This window comes from Mesocricetus auratus, unplaced genomic scaffold, assembly GCF_017639785.1.
Source record: "Mesocricetus auratus isolate SY011 unplaced genomic scaffold, BCM_Maur_2.0 Super-Scaffold_100676, whole genome shotgun sequence".
Classification (NCBI taxonomy): Eukaryota; Metazoa; Chordata; class Mammalia; order Rodentia; family Cricetidae; genus Mesocricetus; species Mesocricetus auratus.
Window position 1 is genome coordinate 21,443,728 of NW_024429266.1, and position 14,510 is coordinate 21,458,237.

The 14,510-nt window shown below is 45.9% G+C and overlaps 1 protein-coding gene across 1 annotated transcript; it reads right to left on the reverse strand.

The window, feature by feature from the left end:
* Positions 1 to 146: 146 nt before the first annotated feature.
* On the reverse strand, positions 147 to 10,278 carry Fcgr4 (low affinity immunoglobulin gamma Fc region receptor III-like). The gene is given in 6 exon segments (NM_001281335.1): positions 147 to 350; positions 512 to 701; positions 3,986 to 4,243; positions 9,098 to 9,352; positions 9,670 to 9,690; positions 10,235 to 10,278. Coding segments are annotated over 6 exon segments (852 nt in total). The 5' UTR covers positions 10,275 to 10,278; the 3' UTR covers positions 147 to 262.
* Between the last annotated feature and the right edge of the window lie 4,232 nt (positions 10,279 to 14,510).

Consider the following 14,510-nt stretch of genomic DNA (forward strand, 5'->3'; position numbering starts at 1 on the left):
CCCCTCCCCTGCCTCTTAGCAATCTACTTCATCAGTTCAGGGGCACTGCCTGGGCCCCCCAGGTCTTCCCACACTCTGGAAGAAGTCTGGGGGTTCCCTGAAGGCAACCATGCCTGAAGGAACAGATGCAGCCATTCGCTTTTCTTCAGAAGTTTATTTAGGAACAGCTGTTAAGCACAGAAAGGACCACCACCCAGAACCCAGGCTGCTGCTTTGCAATGAGGGAATGTTGGGGACAGGGAAAGCATCAAACTCTGAGGCATCACTTCTCCGGAGGGCGGCTGCCTCCCGAGGGTGTTTCACTGTTGACTCTTGAAGATCTGAAGCTTTGCTTTTCCTCTGAGATGGTCCTTTGGACACAAAGAAAACTGAGTTGGGGTGGGGGCTTTCTTTGTATTACCCCTGCTGCTCAAAGCATGATGCCTAATGCAGATGATGAGGTTGCAAGTCCACAGAGAGGCCCGTAGGCACCACATCGTTGTTCTGACCACCCCATGAAATCAAGACTCACTTGTCCTCAGGTTCCTTGCTCCAGTGCAAGTCGGGTTCCTCATAGTCTGCCGTTGACCTTCGAAGGCCCCTCTGCACAGAGAAATACAGCACCGTGTCTATCGTAAACAAGAGTCCTATCAGCAGGCAGAAAGTGATTTGATGCCACGGTGGAAAGTTATTTGATGGAGGTGTCAGATCAGGTGGGAGAACTGGAGAGATGAGAAAGATGACTCTCATTAAGGCAGAGATTTGGAATAGACAATGAGGTCAATGCCACCAGACAGAGTTCCTGACACCCGCCAAGAATCAGGTAGGAGGAGCAGATGGGAGAGCCTGGGCCAGCTCTTCACTCCTCCCACTGAATTTCCATTTTAGTGCAGCCTAAGTGAGCTCAGCAGGCCAAACGCTCAGTCACTGCTTCTGCTTGTTGGGTGGTGACTCAACAGGGGATGTTTGGCAAGGTAAGCTGTCTACAGGAGTCACATGACAGTTAAGAAGTTGTCTTATTACTGTTGTCTAGAAAGTGGAATAATTTGTGCATCTTAGTTTATTTGTTTTTTTTTCCTTTCTTTCTTTCTTTCTTTCTTTCTTCTTCCTTCTCTTCTTCTTCTTCTTCTTTTGGTTAATTTTTTTTTCGAGACAGGGTTTCTCTGTGGCTTTGGAGGCTGTCCTGGAACTCGCTCAGTAGACCAGGCTGGTCTCGAACTCACAGTGATCCGCCTGCCTCTGCCTCCTGAGTGCTGGGATTAAAGGCGTGCGCCACCAACGCCCGGCCCTTTTGGTTAATTTTTAAAGACAGCATCTCACTAAGTAACCCTGGCTGGTCTAGAACTCGATGTGTAAACCAGACTGTCCTCACACTCAGAGATATCCACCTGATTCTGCTTCCTGAGTGCTGCTATTAAGGATGTGCAACACCAAATCCAACTCAATATTTTACTTATTTAAATGTTTTTAATTTTAATTTTATGTGTTTGGACATCAGGTTCATGCTTGGTGACCACAAAGGCTAGAAAAGAGTGTTGGATCCCCTGGAATTGGAGTTACAATTGTGAGCCACCATGTGGATGCTGGGAGTCAAACCCAGGTCCTCTAGAAGAGCAGCCAGTGCTCTTAACCAATCTCTCTAGCCCTGGGCTCAATTAAAAATTTTATGATGCAGTATGTGTGTGTTTGTATGCTCATGCATTTGTATGTCTGTGTGTGCACTTTGTATGTATGCATGGGTATAAGCGAGTGCATATGAGTTTATATGTGTGTATGTGTTTGTGTGTGCATCCATATGGAGATCAGAGGACAACCTTGGCTATCATCCTCAGAAATGTTGTTCACAGATGGGCAGTGGTGGCGAATACCTTTAATCTCAGCACTTGGGAGGCAGAGGCAGGTGGATCTTTGAGTTCAAGGCCAGCCTGGTCTACAGAGCTAGTTTTAGGGTAGCCAGGACTATACAGAGAAACTCTGTCTTGAAAAACAAAAAAGAAAGGAAGGAAGGAAGGAATTCTGTTTACTTCCTTTAGATGATGTTTTGGTTAATTTTTTACTGTCAATATGATGTAACCTAGGGTCACCAGGGAAAAGGGAACCTCGGTTGAGTAATTGCCTAAGTCAGAATGTCTGTAAGAAATTGTCTTGATTGATGATTGATGTGGGAAGGCCAGTCCATTGTGGGCCACACCATTCCTAGGCAGATAGGTCTATATGGACACTATTCTTAGGCAGGAGAACTATATAGGAAAACAAGCCGAGTATGAGGCAGAGAGCAAGGGGGTAAGCAGTGTTCTTCCATGTTTTCTGCTGTGATTTCCCTCAATGATGGACCATGACCTAGAAGTATAAACTGAAATAAATCCTTCCCTCCTCCAAGTTGTTTTTGGTCATGGCATTTATCACAACAACAGAAAACAAACTGTGAGTCTCTCATTGGCCTGAAGTTTACCACTTGGGTAAATGGGAGTGCCCTGGGACCCTTGTCTCTGCGTTCCCAATGTCGGGTTGGGATTACTGGTGTGCTAGCCACACCTGGCATTGCTTTGTGGCTCTAGGCCTTCGGTGTTTGAGAGGCAAGCACTTTAAGATGAACTAAGCTAGCTCCCCAGCCCAGTTGCATTTGCTTGCTTGCTTGTTTGAAACAGGGTCTTTTACTGTGTGGCCCTAGCTGGCCTGAAACTCATGTACATCAGGCTGGCCTCCAATTCATAGAGATCCACTTGCCTCTAGTTTATGGTGCTGGGATTAAAGGCAACTGCCCCCAGGCATTGGTGGTGCACGCCTTTACCCCAGCACTTGAAAGGCAGAGCAGGTGGACCTCTGTGAGTTCAAGGCCAGCCTGGTCTACAAGAACTAATTCCAGGACAGCCTCCAAAGCCACAGAGAAACCCTGTCTTGAAAAACTAAAAGGTGAGTGCCAACACACTTAGTCCAGTTTTAATTTCTACTTTAAAAATATTTAATTTGTTATGTATGTGTGCCTGGGTATATGTAGTGCCCTGGCAGGTGAGAAGAGGCATCAGATCCCACAGAACTGGAGTTATGGATGGTTGTGAGACACTTTGTGGGTGCTTGGAATTGAACCCAGGTCCTCTGCAAGAGCATCTAGTGCTCTTAACTGCTGAGTCATCTCTCCAGTGCCTTAACTTTAAATTTTGACACAGTCTTAATCTATGAACAAATTTACCTTGATAGCATAAAGAACTCTCGTATGTCTTTTACTTAGATTCTCCAGTTTTTTTGCATTTGTCTTGTCTCAGCATTTGGTCTTTCCCCTACCACCTTTTGTGGTGGGTTAGATGAAAATGGTCCCCAAAGGCACATGTATTTGAATGAGCCTGGTTGTTCCCTAGTTGGTGGAACTGTTTTGGGAAGGATTAGTAGGTGTGGTCTTGTTGGATGAGGTATATCTCTGGGGGTGGGCTTCAAAAGGCCACACCATGCCGAGTCTCCCCTACTCTTGGCCTACTCCGTGAAAGGCAGCTCGTGGAGGAGACATGAGCTCTCAGCTACTACTCTAGCGCCATGCCCGCCGGCTGCCATGCTCCCCATCACGAAGGTCATGGACTCCACCTCTGAAACTGTAAGCCAACCTCCAGTTAAACACTTTCTTTTATAAGTCCTTGGTCATGGTGTGCCTTCTCAGCAACATAAAAGTAACTAAGACACCCTTTGAGAGTGCAATAGGTCCTCCTTATCTCTGCCAGGTTAAGATGAAACAAAAACCAGAAAAGGCCAGCAAAGGCTCTTGCTGCCAGTCCTGACCCCCTTGGTTAGTTCATCAATCCTCAGGACTCCTGTGGTGGAATAATAAGAGTACTGACTCCTAAAAGCTGTCTTCTGGCCTCCTCCACAAGTTCATTGTAACATGCACACAAGTGCACACACACACACACACATACAATAATAGTAATAATAAATAACAATATAAAACTCAATAGTAATGATGATAATAATATAAAACCCTAGTGCATTGTAAAAGTTCTGGAGAGCTCTCTCTCACCTCCCACAATGATTCTCAAGGTCTCTGAAGACTTGTTGTTTTGTCCAATGAGCCCTCTGCAGAAGTAGGAGCCACTGTGATTCTGTGTAGCGTTTGGAATGTAGAGTTCAGAATTCTTGTGGAAATACTTCTTGCCTTTGCCGTTCTGTAAATAGGTGACCTTATATACAGTTTTGTTTCTCCAGCTGTGGCATTTCAGCCGAATGGGGTCCCCCTCCTGGAACACAGGCCGTTGAGTGGTCTGAAGCAACAGCCAGCCTGAAAGACATAGGGATCTTAGAGCCGGGGACCAAACTCTGGTGCAAACCTCTTCTGAAGGGGAAACTCTGAACTGCTCCATCCTGGACGCAACAGAATCAGACTGAGGATTGTCCTACACTGTGCCTCATGTCACACCATGACCTTTTGTTTAAGGGAGAAAAGGGACACGCACACACACATGCACGCACGCACACACGCACATGCACAGGGATTAGAATGAACTAAGAATGGGGGAGGCAAGAAGCAAAGTTGAGGGTGTCTGCAGGAACCCTATGTGCTGGGCTTTGGCCGGTAATAAAGACTCATAGTTTTTCTAAACCAAAAGGAAAAATTACATTTAAAAATGGCTTTCTAGTCCAGCAGCGGTGGCACACGCCCCTTAGTCCCATCATCACTCAGGAGACAGAGGCAGGAAGAGCTCTGTGAGTTTCAGGCAAGCCTGGTCTACAACGTGACTTCCTGTATAGCCAGAGCTGTTGCACAGGGAAACCCTATCTCAAAAAAAAAAAAAAAGTGCTTTCTCCACTTAAAAAAAAAGTTTAGATTTCAAAAGCCAGGCAAGCCAGGCATTGGTGGTGCATGCCTTTAATCCCAGCCCTCGGGAGGCAGAGGCAGGCGGATCTCTGTGTGTTCGAGGCCCGCCTGATCTACAGAGCAAGTTCCAGGACAGGCTCCAAAACAAAACAGAGAAACCCTGTCACAAAAAAACAAAACAAAACAACAACAACAATAAAAAAAAAATCAAAGGAGGGTGGGGGAGGAGAGGAGGGAGAGGGAGCTTGTTTCTAACTTAAATAAAAAAGTAAGAAAAAAAAATCAAAAGACAGACAGTTGCAGATATTGAGAGACCCTTTCTGCAGCCAGCATTGAGGAGACCAGCGTCCATGGAAGGGGTTACAGGGAGCCCTCAGTGTAAAAGTCAGAAGGAGGGTAGTGGGGGAAGGGAGGGAGGAAGGGAGGAGGAAGATGGGGCGGGAGGGAGAGGTGAATGTCGGCTGGCAGGGTCTGGTTTCTGACGGGCCATGGGCCTCAGGCAGACCATGACTGAGCATGACTTTCAAGAGGAAAATGACCACCAGGATGCTGCTCTCACAGTCACCTCCAGTAATCAGATTCCACAGAGAGAATGTGACGTCAAGATTGGAGGGGACCTGGGGAGAAAATGACCTGTGTTGGATAAGAATAGGTAGCAGGTGGAAATATTAATGGGATAATGCCAGGTGCACAGAAAAAGAACCATGCAGTTTTGAAGATTAACACGCAATTTCCCTGGGGGAGGACCAGAGAGCATTAAGATATTTTACTTCTTATTTATTTCTGAAATACAACCCTAATGATGTTTATAGTAAGAACAAAGTAAAATATCTGGTGGCTTTTAAATTTTACTGTCCAGTACTAAACAAAATTGGTAGAACATTTTGGTGGAGATTCTTTACCAGGAAGACTTGCCAAACAGAGGGCAGTTTCTTTTCCTTTGTTTGTTTGTTTGTTTCTTTCTTTCTTTCTCTCTTCCCCTGAGACAGGGTTTCTTTGTGTAGCTTTGGAACTTATCCTGGCACTTTCTCTGTAGACCAGGCTGGCCTGGAATGCACAGAAACCTGCCTGCTTCTGCCTCCCGAGCACTGGGATTAATGGTGTGCACCACCACTGCCCGGGCCGGAGGGCAATTTCTAATATTTAATAAGGTAGGTCTTCATCAGCAAAGACGGTGTACAAGAAGCAGAAGCAAGAAAAACAGTTTAAGGCTTGACTAGACTACATGATGAGTTCCAGGCAACTCTGAATATATGGTACTTACTATTAAAAATAGAAAGAAATGCCACAACAAACAAAAACTATAAATAAACAAGATATATTGGCATTGGTTATCAAAATACCCCATGCCTATTTAGCTTCTTTTTTTTTTTTTTTTTTTTTTTTAAGAACCCTGGTTTCTCTGTGGCTTTGGAGACTGTCCTGGAACTAGCTCTTGTAGACTAGGCTGGTCTTGAACTCACAGAGATCTGCCTGCCCAGTGCTGGGATTAAAGGCATGACCAATCCCCAGCCTAGTTAGCTTCTTTTTCACCTAAGGAATGCATTGTGATTAGCATAAGATTGCGATTGATATGGGGATATAGCTTTGTGTTTAGGGTAACATTCTTTTATTAAAATAGTTTATTTATTTATTTATTTTAACAGAGTCTCATGTTGCCTTGAGTTTATTTGATACAGCCTAGGATGGTCTCATGCCCCTGGATCCTCTTGCTCTGCCTCCAAGAGCTGGGGTCAGGTAAACTTCACTACAATGGCGGGGGACTATTCCTGTTGTGTTTATCTTGCTGTGAACATAACTAATAAGCAGATACACATATATTTATTCAACAAACATGTGACATACATTTTACACTGGGAATTTTCAGATGAGTAAGGTGTTATGTCTGTCTCCTAACCTCACAGAACCTACAGTCTAGGACTTAGAAACACATAGACTCTGAAGTATTCATTGTGCTGCAGTGTGGTAAGTCTAGGACTTAGAAACACATAGACTCTGAAGTATTCATTGTACTGCAGTGTGGTAAGTCTAGGACTTAGGAACACATAGGCTCTGAAGTATTCATTGTACTGCAGTATGGTAAGTCTAGGACTTAGAAACACATAGACTCTGAAGTATTCATTGTGCTGCAGTGTGGTAAGTCTAGGACTTAGAAACACATAGGCTCTGAAGTATTCATTGTGCTGCAGTGTGGTAAGTCTAGGACTTAGAAGCACATAGACTCTGAAGTATTCATTGTACTGCAGTGTGGTAAGTCTAGGACTTAGAAACACATAGGCTCTGAAGTATTCATTGTACTTCAGTGTGGTAAGTTCTATAGTGGGCTAAGAGAAAGGGACTATAGAGCCAATGATTTTAGAATAAAAAAAAACTACCCAGAGAAGGTACGGAGCATGAGCACAAGTGGAACTGGTCTTATGGAGAATCTGGGTTCTCCTGGTGAATATCTTTGTTTTTTCTTACTTATTTATTCTTTTTTTTATATACACATGTATGTCTGTGTGAGAGGGTCAGATCTTAGAGTTATAGGTCAGCTGTCATGTGGGTGCTGGGAATTGAACCAGGGTACTCTGAAACAGCAGTCCCTGTTCTTAACCACTGAACCATCTCTCCAGCTCCTTTCCTGGCAAACTGAATGCTGACAGTTGCAGCCTCATGCAGGTCTTGTTAACTAGATGTCCAGCGCCCACTTCTAGAGCAAGGTCAAAGCAGACTAGGAACCATTAGCCTTAAGATTTTTTTTTTTTTTTTTAGTTAGGGTGTCAACTATGTAGCTCTGGGTGTTCTGGAACTTACTATGTAGACCAGGCTGGCCTCAAACTCACAGAGATCCTCCTGTCTCTGCCTCATGAATGTTAGTATTAAAAGCATGAGCTACAATGCCATATCCTTGATTTTTCTTTTTTAAAAAATGTACGTGTGTGCGCGCGTGTGTGTGTGTGTGTGTGTGTGTGTGTGTGTGTGTGTGTGTGTGTGTGTACCATATCATGTTTATAGAGATCGAAGGACAACTTACAGGAGTGGGTTTTTTTCCTTCCGTCCTGGGGCTTCTGGGAACTGAACTCAGGCTTAGCAGCAAGCACCTGCTAAACCACTGAGCCACCCCCCAGCCCTGAGACTTGATTTTCCTATTGCTTCCTCTCAGTAATTGCCCACTTCATTCACTCTTAGATAGCCATCACCCAGCAAGACTATTGATATTCCTACTTTTGGCTCTGCAGAGTGAGAGCCATGTTGCTAGGTGGTATAGCTAGAGGCAAAGGAGCCTAATTTAACAGGACCCTACTGTAGAGCCTCTTCCATCTATGCTGAAATTCTCTTACCCACTTGCGATACCAGGATGTTGCTAACTGACACAGACATGTCCATCCTATGATAAATGCAGAGGATGAGTGTGTAGACACCTCCACATAACCGACTGAGGTCTCCAGAGCCTCAGATCCGTGGGAAAATGGCAAAACCTTCCCTAAGGGCAAGACTTAGAAGGATGGTCTGGGTGTAGATGTTGACGGTGTGTGTGGAAATGTGCACCCTAGCCCTCTCTCCCTGGATGTTTATGGCCTGAAGAGAGCTGCAGAGACTGTCTCTATACCTGCCTCCTTGCTCATCTGTATATAGCAAGAATCCCGTCTCCTGTCTCCTTGCTTATCTGTGTGTAATAACCCAGATTCCTTCTTTAGCTGTATGCAAAAAGCCCACTCCCTGTTCTACTGTATGTAACAAACGAACAGTTTCCTGGGTGCAGCGGTTTCTCCATCAGAGAGCCCAGTCCATTGGATCCCAGTTTTTCTGTGTGTCCATGTGGGTTCATGCTTTCTTTCCTCCCTAATCAGGGCCCTCCCTGGAGCCATGCCAGGTGTGGCACCACTGGAAGGCTCCAGCGTGTGTTAACATGTGAGTTTCAGCATGGCATTGATGGGAAGATAGTACAGACAGACATGAAGTGATGTGGTAGCAGACGATTAAGGATCTGACACTGAGGAGGACCGAGTATAATATGTGAGAATGAGAAGGAAAATGAGATCTAAGAACAAATTCATCAGTCTAACTAATGGATGCCATGGAACATGCCTGACCTCAGAACACATATCCATGCTGTATGTATTCTGTGAACATGCCAGTTCCTGGAATCCTTCAATGTTCCCATCCCGTGTGTTTCACAAGACAGGCCTTGATGCTTGCTTAGGGCTTACTTACAGCTAGCACTACAGTTCTGTTCCCATCTGATGGGACACTTATCACCTCACTTCCACATTAACCCAGACCGTAGGGCTTTCCCCAAGTAATTCAGGGCCCCTTTTCTCCCCTTCTACTCACCTATATGGACTTCTAGGTTCACTGGGTCACTGGCGGTGGAGAGGGCTGTCTGGCACTTATACTCTCCACTGTCCTTAACTTTGGCAGATCCAATGACATAGTTGGTATCTTGTTGTGAGGTGAGACTCCCATTATGGAACCACTTGGTAGAATTGTCCCCAGGTGCATAGGTGCCCTGGCACCTGAGGGTCACACTGTCTTCCTCAAGCACCCTCACCCATTCAGGGTGTAGGGTCACCACAGCCTTCCGGAGACCTGATGAAGAGACACAGACAAGTGAGCTCTTCACGGGCATACCCAAGGTAACACAGGAAGAGTAAACAAACCCGTAGTGTTCTCAGGCTGTCTATGACTCGTTCTTACGGCAGCCAGGCAGGGAAGCCCTCAGCGCCATTGTTGACCCTTTCTGTAGTTGGGGAAAAACAGGCCAGAGATGCGTCCCGACTGTGTTAGGGAACTGCTTCTATCCCCCAGGCATGCCAGACACCAACCACACAGTGGTCCTTTCCCAAATTTCTGTGGCCTTTGTATGTGCCTCACTCCATCAATCTAAGACCCTGAAGCAAACTCACCAGCTCGAATGCCAGAGGAAACTGCAAGGAAATAAAAAAGCATGAATCAGACGTTCAGCAGGGCAACTCCCTCCCATCTTTGCTCCAGAAGGTTCCTTCTCTCCTCCAATGCCCTGGACCTGTCCTGCAGGAAACTCAGATCCTCGTTTCTGATACTGTTTCCTTTATCCTGTTCCTCATTCAAACTGTCAGGTTAAAAATAAAGATTGCGTTTCCCTAAATCAAGCCACAGAAACTTTACACCTAAACCCTACCTGGAAAGAGAAGAAACAAAAAGGGAAACCTGGGGTGTCAGACCGGAAGACACAAATCTTAGGAACCACCTGGTTCTTGCTCCTTGGTTTATACTTAGGGAAATGGAAACCCAGATGGGTGAACTCACAGCCCGCTCCTGCTGAAGTACAGATCAGAGCCTGGGTGTTGTATATCTCCAACAATCTGTCTTAGGAGTTAAGTATGATAGGCCCCTGGTGAGGATTCCATCCCTGACCTGACAAGGGGGGAGGTCTCTGCTGAACAAAGACCATGGTAAGCTTTACCTTCATCTAGACTGAGCCCCACTTACCTATGAGCAGCAGAGCTGTTGGGAGTAGTAGCGGCCACATGCTGCAGCACTAGACAGAAAATGTCACCACAGATATCCGGAACCCTTAAGGGACCTATTTGACTAGAAGAGAGGAAGTAAATAGCCTTTCTCCAAAGTCTGTCATCCCCCACCCCCATGGTCTCTCTCACTAGTTTCTTTTTCCAGAAACATCATCTGATTCCTAATGCAGAGAGCCCTGTGACAAGGCAGGAACAGGAGGGAGAGCGCCTAGAGAGGATACCAAGGGGGGTGGGCCCACTTGTTTTCTGTTTGTCACAGCTGAGCACCTTGGGGGACACACAGACTCTAGAAGAGGGTACTTCTGGCAGTCTCAGGGCACCCAGAGCCAAGAATGGGACAGCGTGACCTGATGGTGGCCTTCACAGCGAGGGCCATGTCCCAGGGTTCCCTTGGCTCTCTCAGAATTTATTACTCCCCTGCCTGGCCCGCATCCATCCCAGGGCCTGACTGCATATATAAAAATATATAAATATGTATTTACATATTAGATAGAGATTTAAACTTTTCAATGTATTAGTATCTCTTTTCAATGTTATGTTAATCTACAGTTTCTTTCAAAATGTCCACCCCGGGTACATAATCCAAAGGAGTTACCAACTTCTTAGTGTGAATTTGATCACTAAATTCCCTTTTCGTTGTTGTTGTTTTGAGTTTTTGAAGGAAATTGCACAGGAAGAAAGGAATGTTCTGGAAAAAGGAGAAAACAGCGGGAGGCTGAGAGAATCACAGAAACGTGGGGCCAGGACAAGAACTCCTTAAACATTTTTTCCTTCGTATGAGTCTGTTGATTGTACAAAGGAATCAGTCAGTACTCCAAGCATGCACACTTCTTTTGTGAAAAGCCGAGGTGAAGATGTGAGTTGTGGGGACCTGGCAGCTGGTTTCTGGATGAGGCAGCAGCTACTGGTGCTGAGCCCCAGACATTGCAGCTGCTGTCACAGTTAAGTGTCCAGTCAAGGACTGAAGGACATAGAGGCACCCCTATTTGATACGCCACCATGCTGAGTGGATTTTTCTGCTGAGCCTCAAAGGGCTCCAGAGGTCCAGTCCACAGTCACTTGGCTGTGTGTCAAGCCTGTGATAAGGCGGAACACCGTGGTGGGGGGACATGTCGCAGAGGAGGTTGCTCATCCCATGGCAACGCTAATGGGGCTGTGGCTGTGCTCACCACAGTAGCCCAGGGTACTTTTGTCTTTAACCGTTCTCTGGGCCTGGGCTGGTCGACAGGTCAAATGGTCTGAGCGTAGGGTTCCTCAACAGAAAACATGGAGGGCGGACGAACAGGAAGTGGTAAAACTGGTTAACATCTTCTCATTCCCACCTCCTTCCTGAAACAGTCACACATTGTTCTCCCCCAACCTCCCTTTAACAAAGCCAAGTGTTTGACAGTAGCATCAACTCAACCCCCAGACAAAAGAAATCAAATGACTCTGTTTGGTAGGGCTGTTCCCCCCAGTAGGTTCTGGACAGCTCTCACCTGACTTGGGTGAGCAATTCAAGTGGGACAAATGAGGCTCAGCCGGGGCTGAGTGGAGTAGGGCCGGCCAAGGGGACCTGCTGACCACTGCTTTGGGCTAATGCCCTCTGGGACTGCCAAGGGGACCTGCTGACCACTGCTTTAGGCTAATGCCCTCTCGACTCCAGAATCACGAAAATCACTTCTCAGGTTTTGCTTTTGCTTTGTTTTGCTGGCTGGTTGGCTGTTGCCCATTGCCATCCAATCCTACTCATGTTCTTGCAGAAGCCCCTCCCTAACTGGCCCATAGTTTCGATGTCTGGTGAAAGCGGACAATGGGCTTGATCCAGACAGCCATTCAAATGTTGCTCAATAAGTTCGCATTATGTAAAACACAGCTGGGGATCTGGAAACTTAAAGCTCTCTGCTATAGTGCTTTGATGCTTGTCTAGAAAACCTAAGACAGAAAAAACAAAACAAAAAAAGACTGTTGGCCTGTGGGCAGTCTCTAAGGTAAAGGGTATGCATTCACAGGCACTTTCTGTTCTTCAATTTCCTGGTGGCTTTCTGCTGTTTAACTTGTGGCATAAGGCTTTAGTTTTCCTCCTTTGAGTTTCAGTTTTGTCTCTGACTCATCTTTTCTGCATGGTCCTCTAGCATGGGCATAGCTTGATAGGAAAGAGAGGAGAGAGCGCACAGGAGAAGAGAAAGCGGCCCAAGACAGATCATGTCCTGTTACTTTTTATTGTTGTGATAAGACACCATGACCAAGGAAACCTATGGAAGAAAGGTTACTGGGGCTTGGAGCTTCAGTGGGGAAGCCCACGACCGTCATGGTAGCAGGCAGGCATGGAGAAACAGCTGAGAGTCTACATCCTTATCTGTGGGTAGGAGGCAGAGAGAAACACTGGGAATGGCATGGAGTTTTGAAACCTCGAAGCTCACCTGCAGTGACACACCTCCTCCAACAAGGCCACACCTCCTAATCCTTCCTGAACAGTTTTACCAACGGGGGCTCAAGTATTCAAATACGGGAGCCTATAGGGGCCATTTTCATTCAAATTATCATAGACAAGAAGCACCCAGAGGAATTTTATGAGCGTTCATTGAGTAGCCCTTAAATGGAAAGTTATCGGGGTTGTTGCTAGGATTGATTTTACTGTGTTGGGGTAGATCAAGGTTCTTGCAGAGAAGCATGTGCATTGGGATGTCTTATAGAGAATCTGTGAACACGACTATCTTCACCTTTTGTTTTTCTCCTTCCTCTTCCCCTCTCATTCTTTTCCTCCTTCTCCCTCATTTCCTCTTCCTTTTTTTTCCTTCAGCACTGGAATGCAAAGAACAGCACAAATTATTGAGATTATAGAAGTCAATAAATTGTAATTCCACAACATTTATAGATTCCTAGAGAGACACCATCAGGCAAGAATCTCAAGTGCTCTAAAGACTAAGAGGGTGCTTTTGAAACACGACTCATGCACAGATAAGGCAATGGCTGGTCCATGAGGGGTCTATATGGGAGAGCATGTACTAGTAGGACCACATCAGATAAAGGAGAAGCATAGACTTCCTGTTCATGTGGCAACTATCTGGTCTCAAATGAGCCTGGGATCAAATCTCAACTCCACAATTTACTTAACCCATATAGGTCTCAGTTTCTTTATCTGTAAAGTGGGTCTAGTAATAATAGCACTAACTCCAAGGAGTTGTGATGTTTAAATGAAACAATTCAGACAGAGTTGTTGGTTTGGTATGTGGAGCCATACCTGTTGGTTATAGGTAGATTACGGACGATTGAGCCTTTCCTTAGTTTTCTGGATTCAGTTGTATTGGCCATTTTCCCCCTTCTCTATGACTGAAGGATTGTTTGGTATATGGTTTCACAGGACACAGTCCATCATGGTGGAGCCCCTACACCTGCGCAGCCCTGTGGCAACGGGAGCCTGCAGCCGGGACTCTTTACCTGCCCGTGGCTTGGCCGAGAAAAGAGCAACGACAGAGAGAAGACAGCAAGCAGGGTGAGCAGTTTCTTCAGGTACATGACTTCACCTCCTAAAGACTGTGCCGCCAGCTAGGGGCCCAAGGCTTGTGGGTGACATGTCATTTAAACCGTGAGAGTTGGCAACACCGCTGACCTCTGGAGCTCTCTTAGGCCCTTGTGCTTGACCACGACTTATCACATTGGGAATTGGAAAGCCTTGGAGGGTGTGGGGTCTGCACATTTTGTTTAACGACTCTATTGTCAATACTCAGCCCAGGGTCTGGCATCTAGTAGGGACTCATTTAATAGCCAGGCAGGAGAGGTAAGGTGGGACTTTCTAGCAGAGAGAGGAACTTGGGATGAATCTAGGTCCATGTGACATGGAGGGGGTCGGACTTACAGAATGGAGGAGAGGTGAAGGACCACATGGCAATGTAGATTCATAGAAACAGGTTGATTTAAGTTATGAGAGTTAGTTGGGGACAAGCCCAAGCTAAAGACCAAGCTTTCATAATAAATATTAAGTCTCTGTGTCATTATTTGGGGCTGGTAGTCCCAAGGAAAGTCAGACCACAGAACATTGTATTATTATTTTTTAATTTTATGTGTATGGATGTTTTGTTTGCAGGCTTATTTGTGCCCTTTGTGTGTGTCATGCCAGCAGAGGTCAGGAGAGGGAGTTGGGATCCCTCTGAACTGGAGCTAGAGATGAATGCCAACTGCCCTGTGGGTGCTGGGAGCTGCATCCAGGTTTTCTGCTAGAGCAGTCGGTGCTCTTAACCATTGAGCAATCTCTC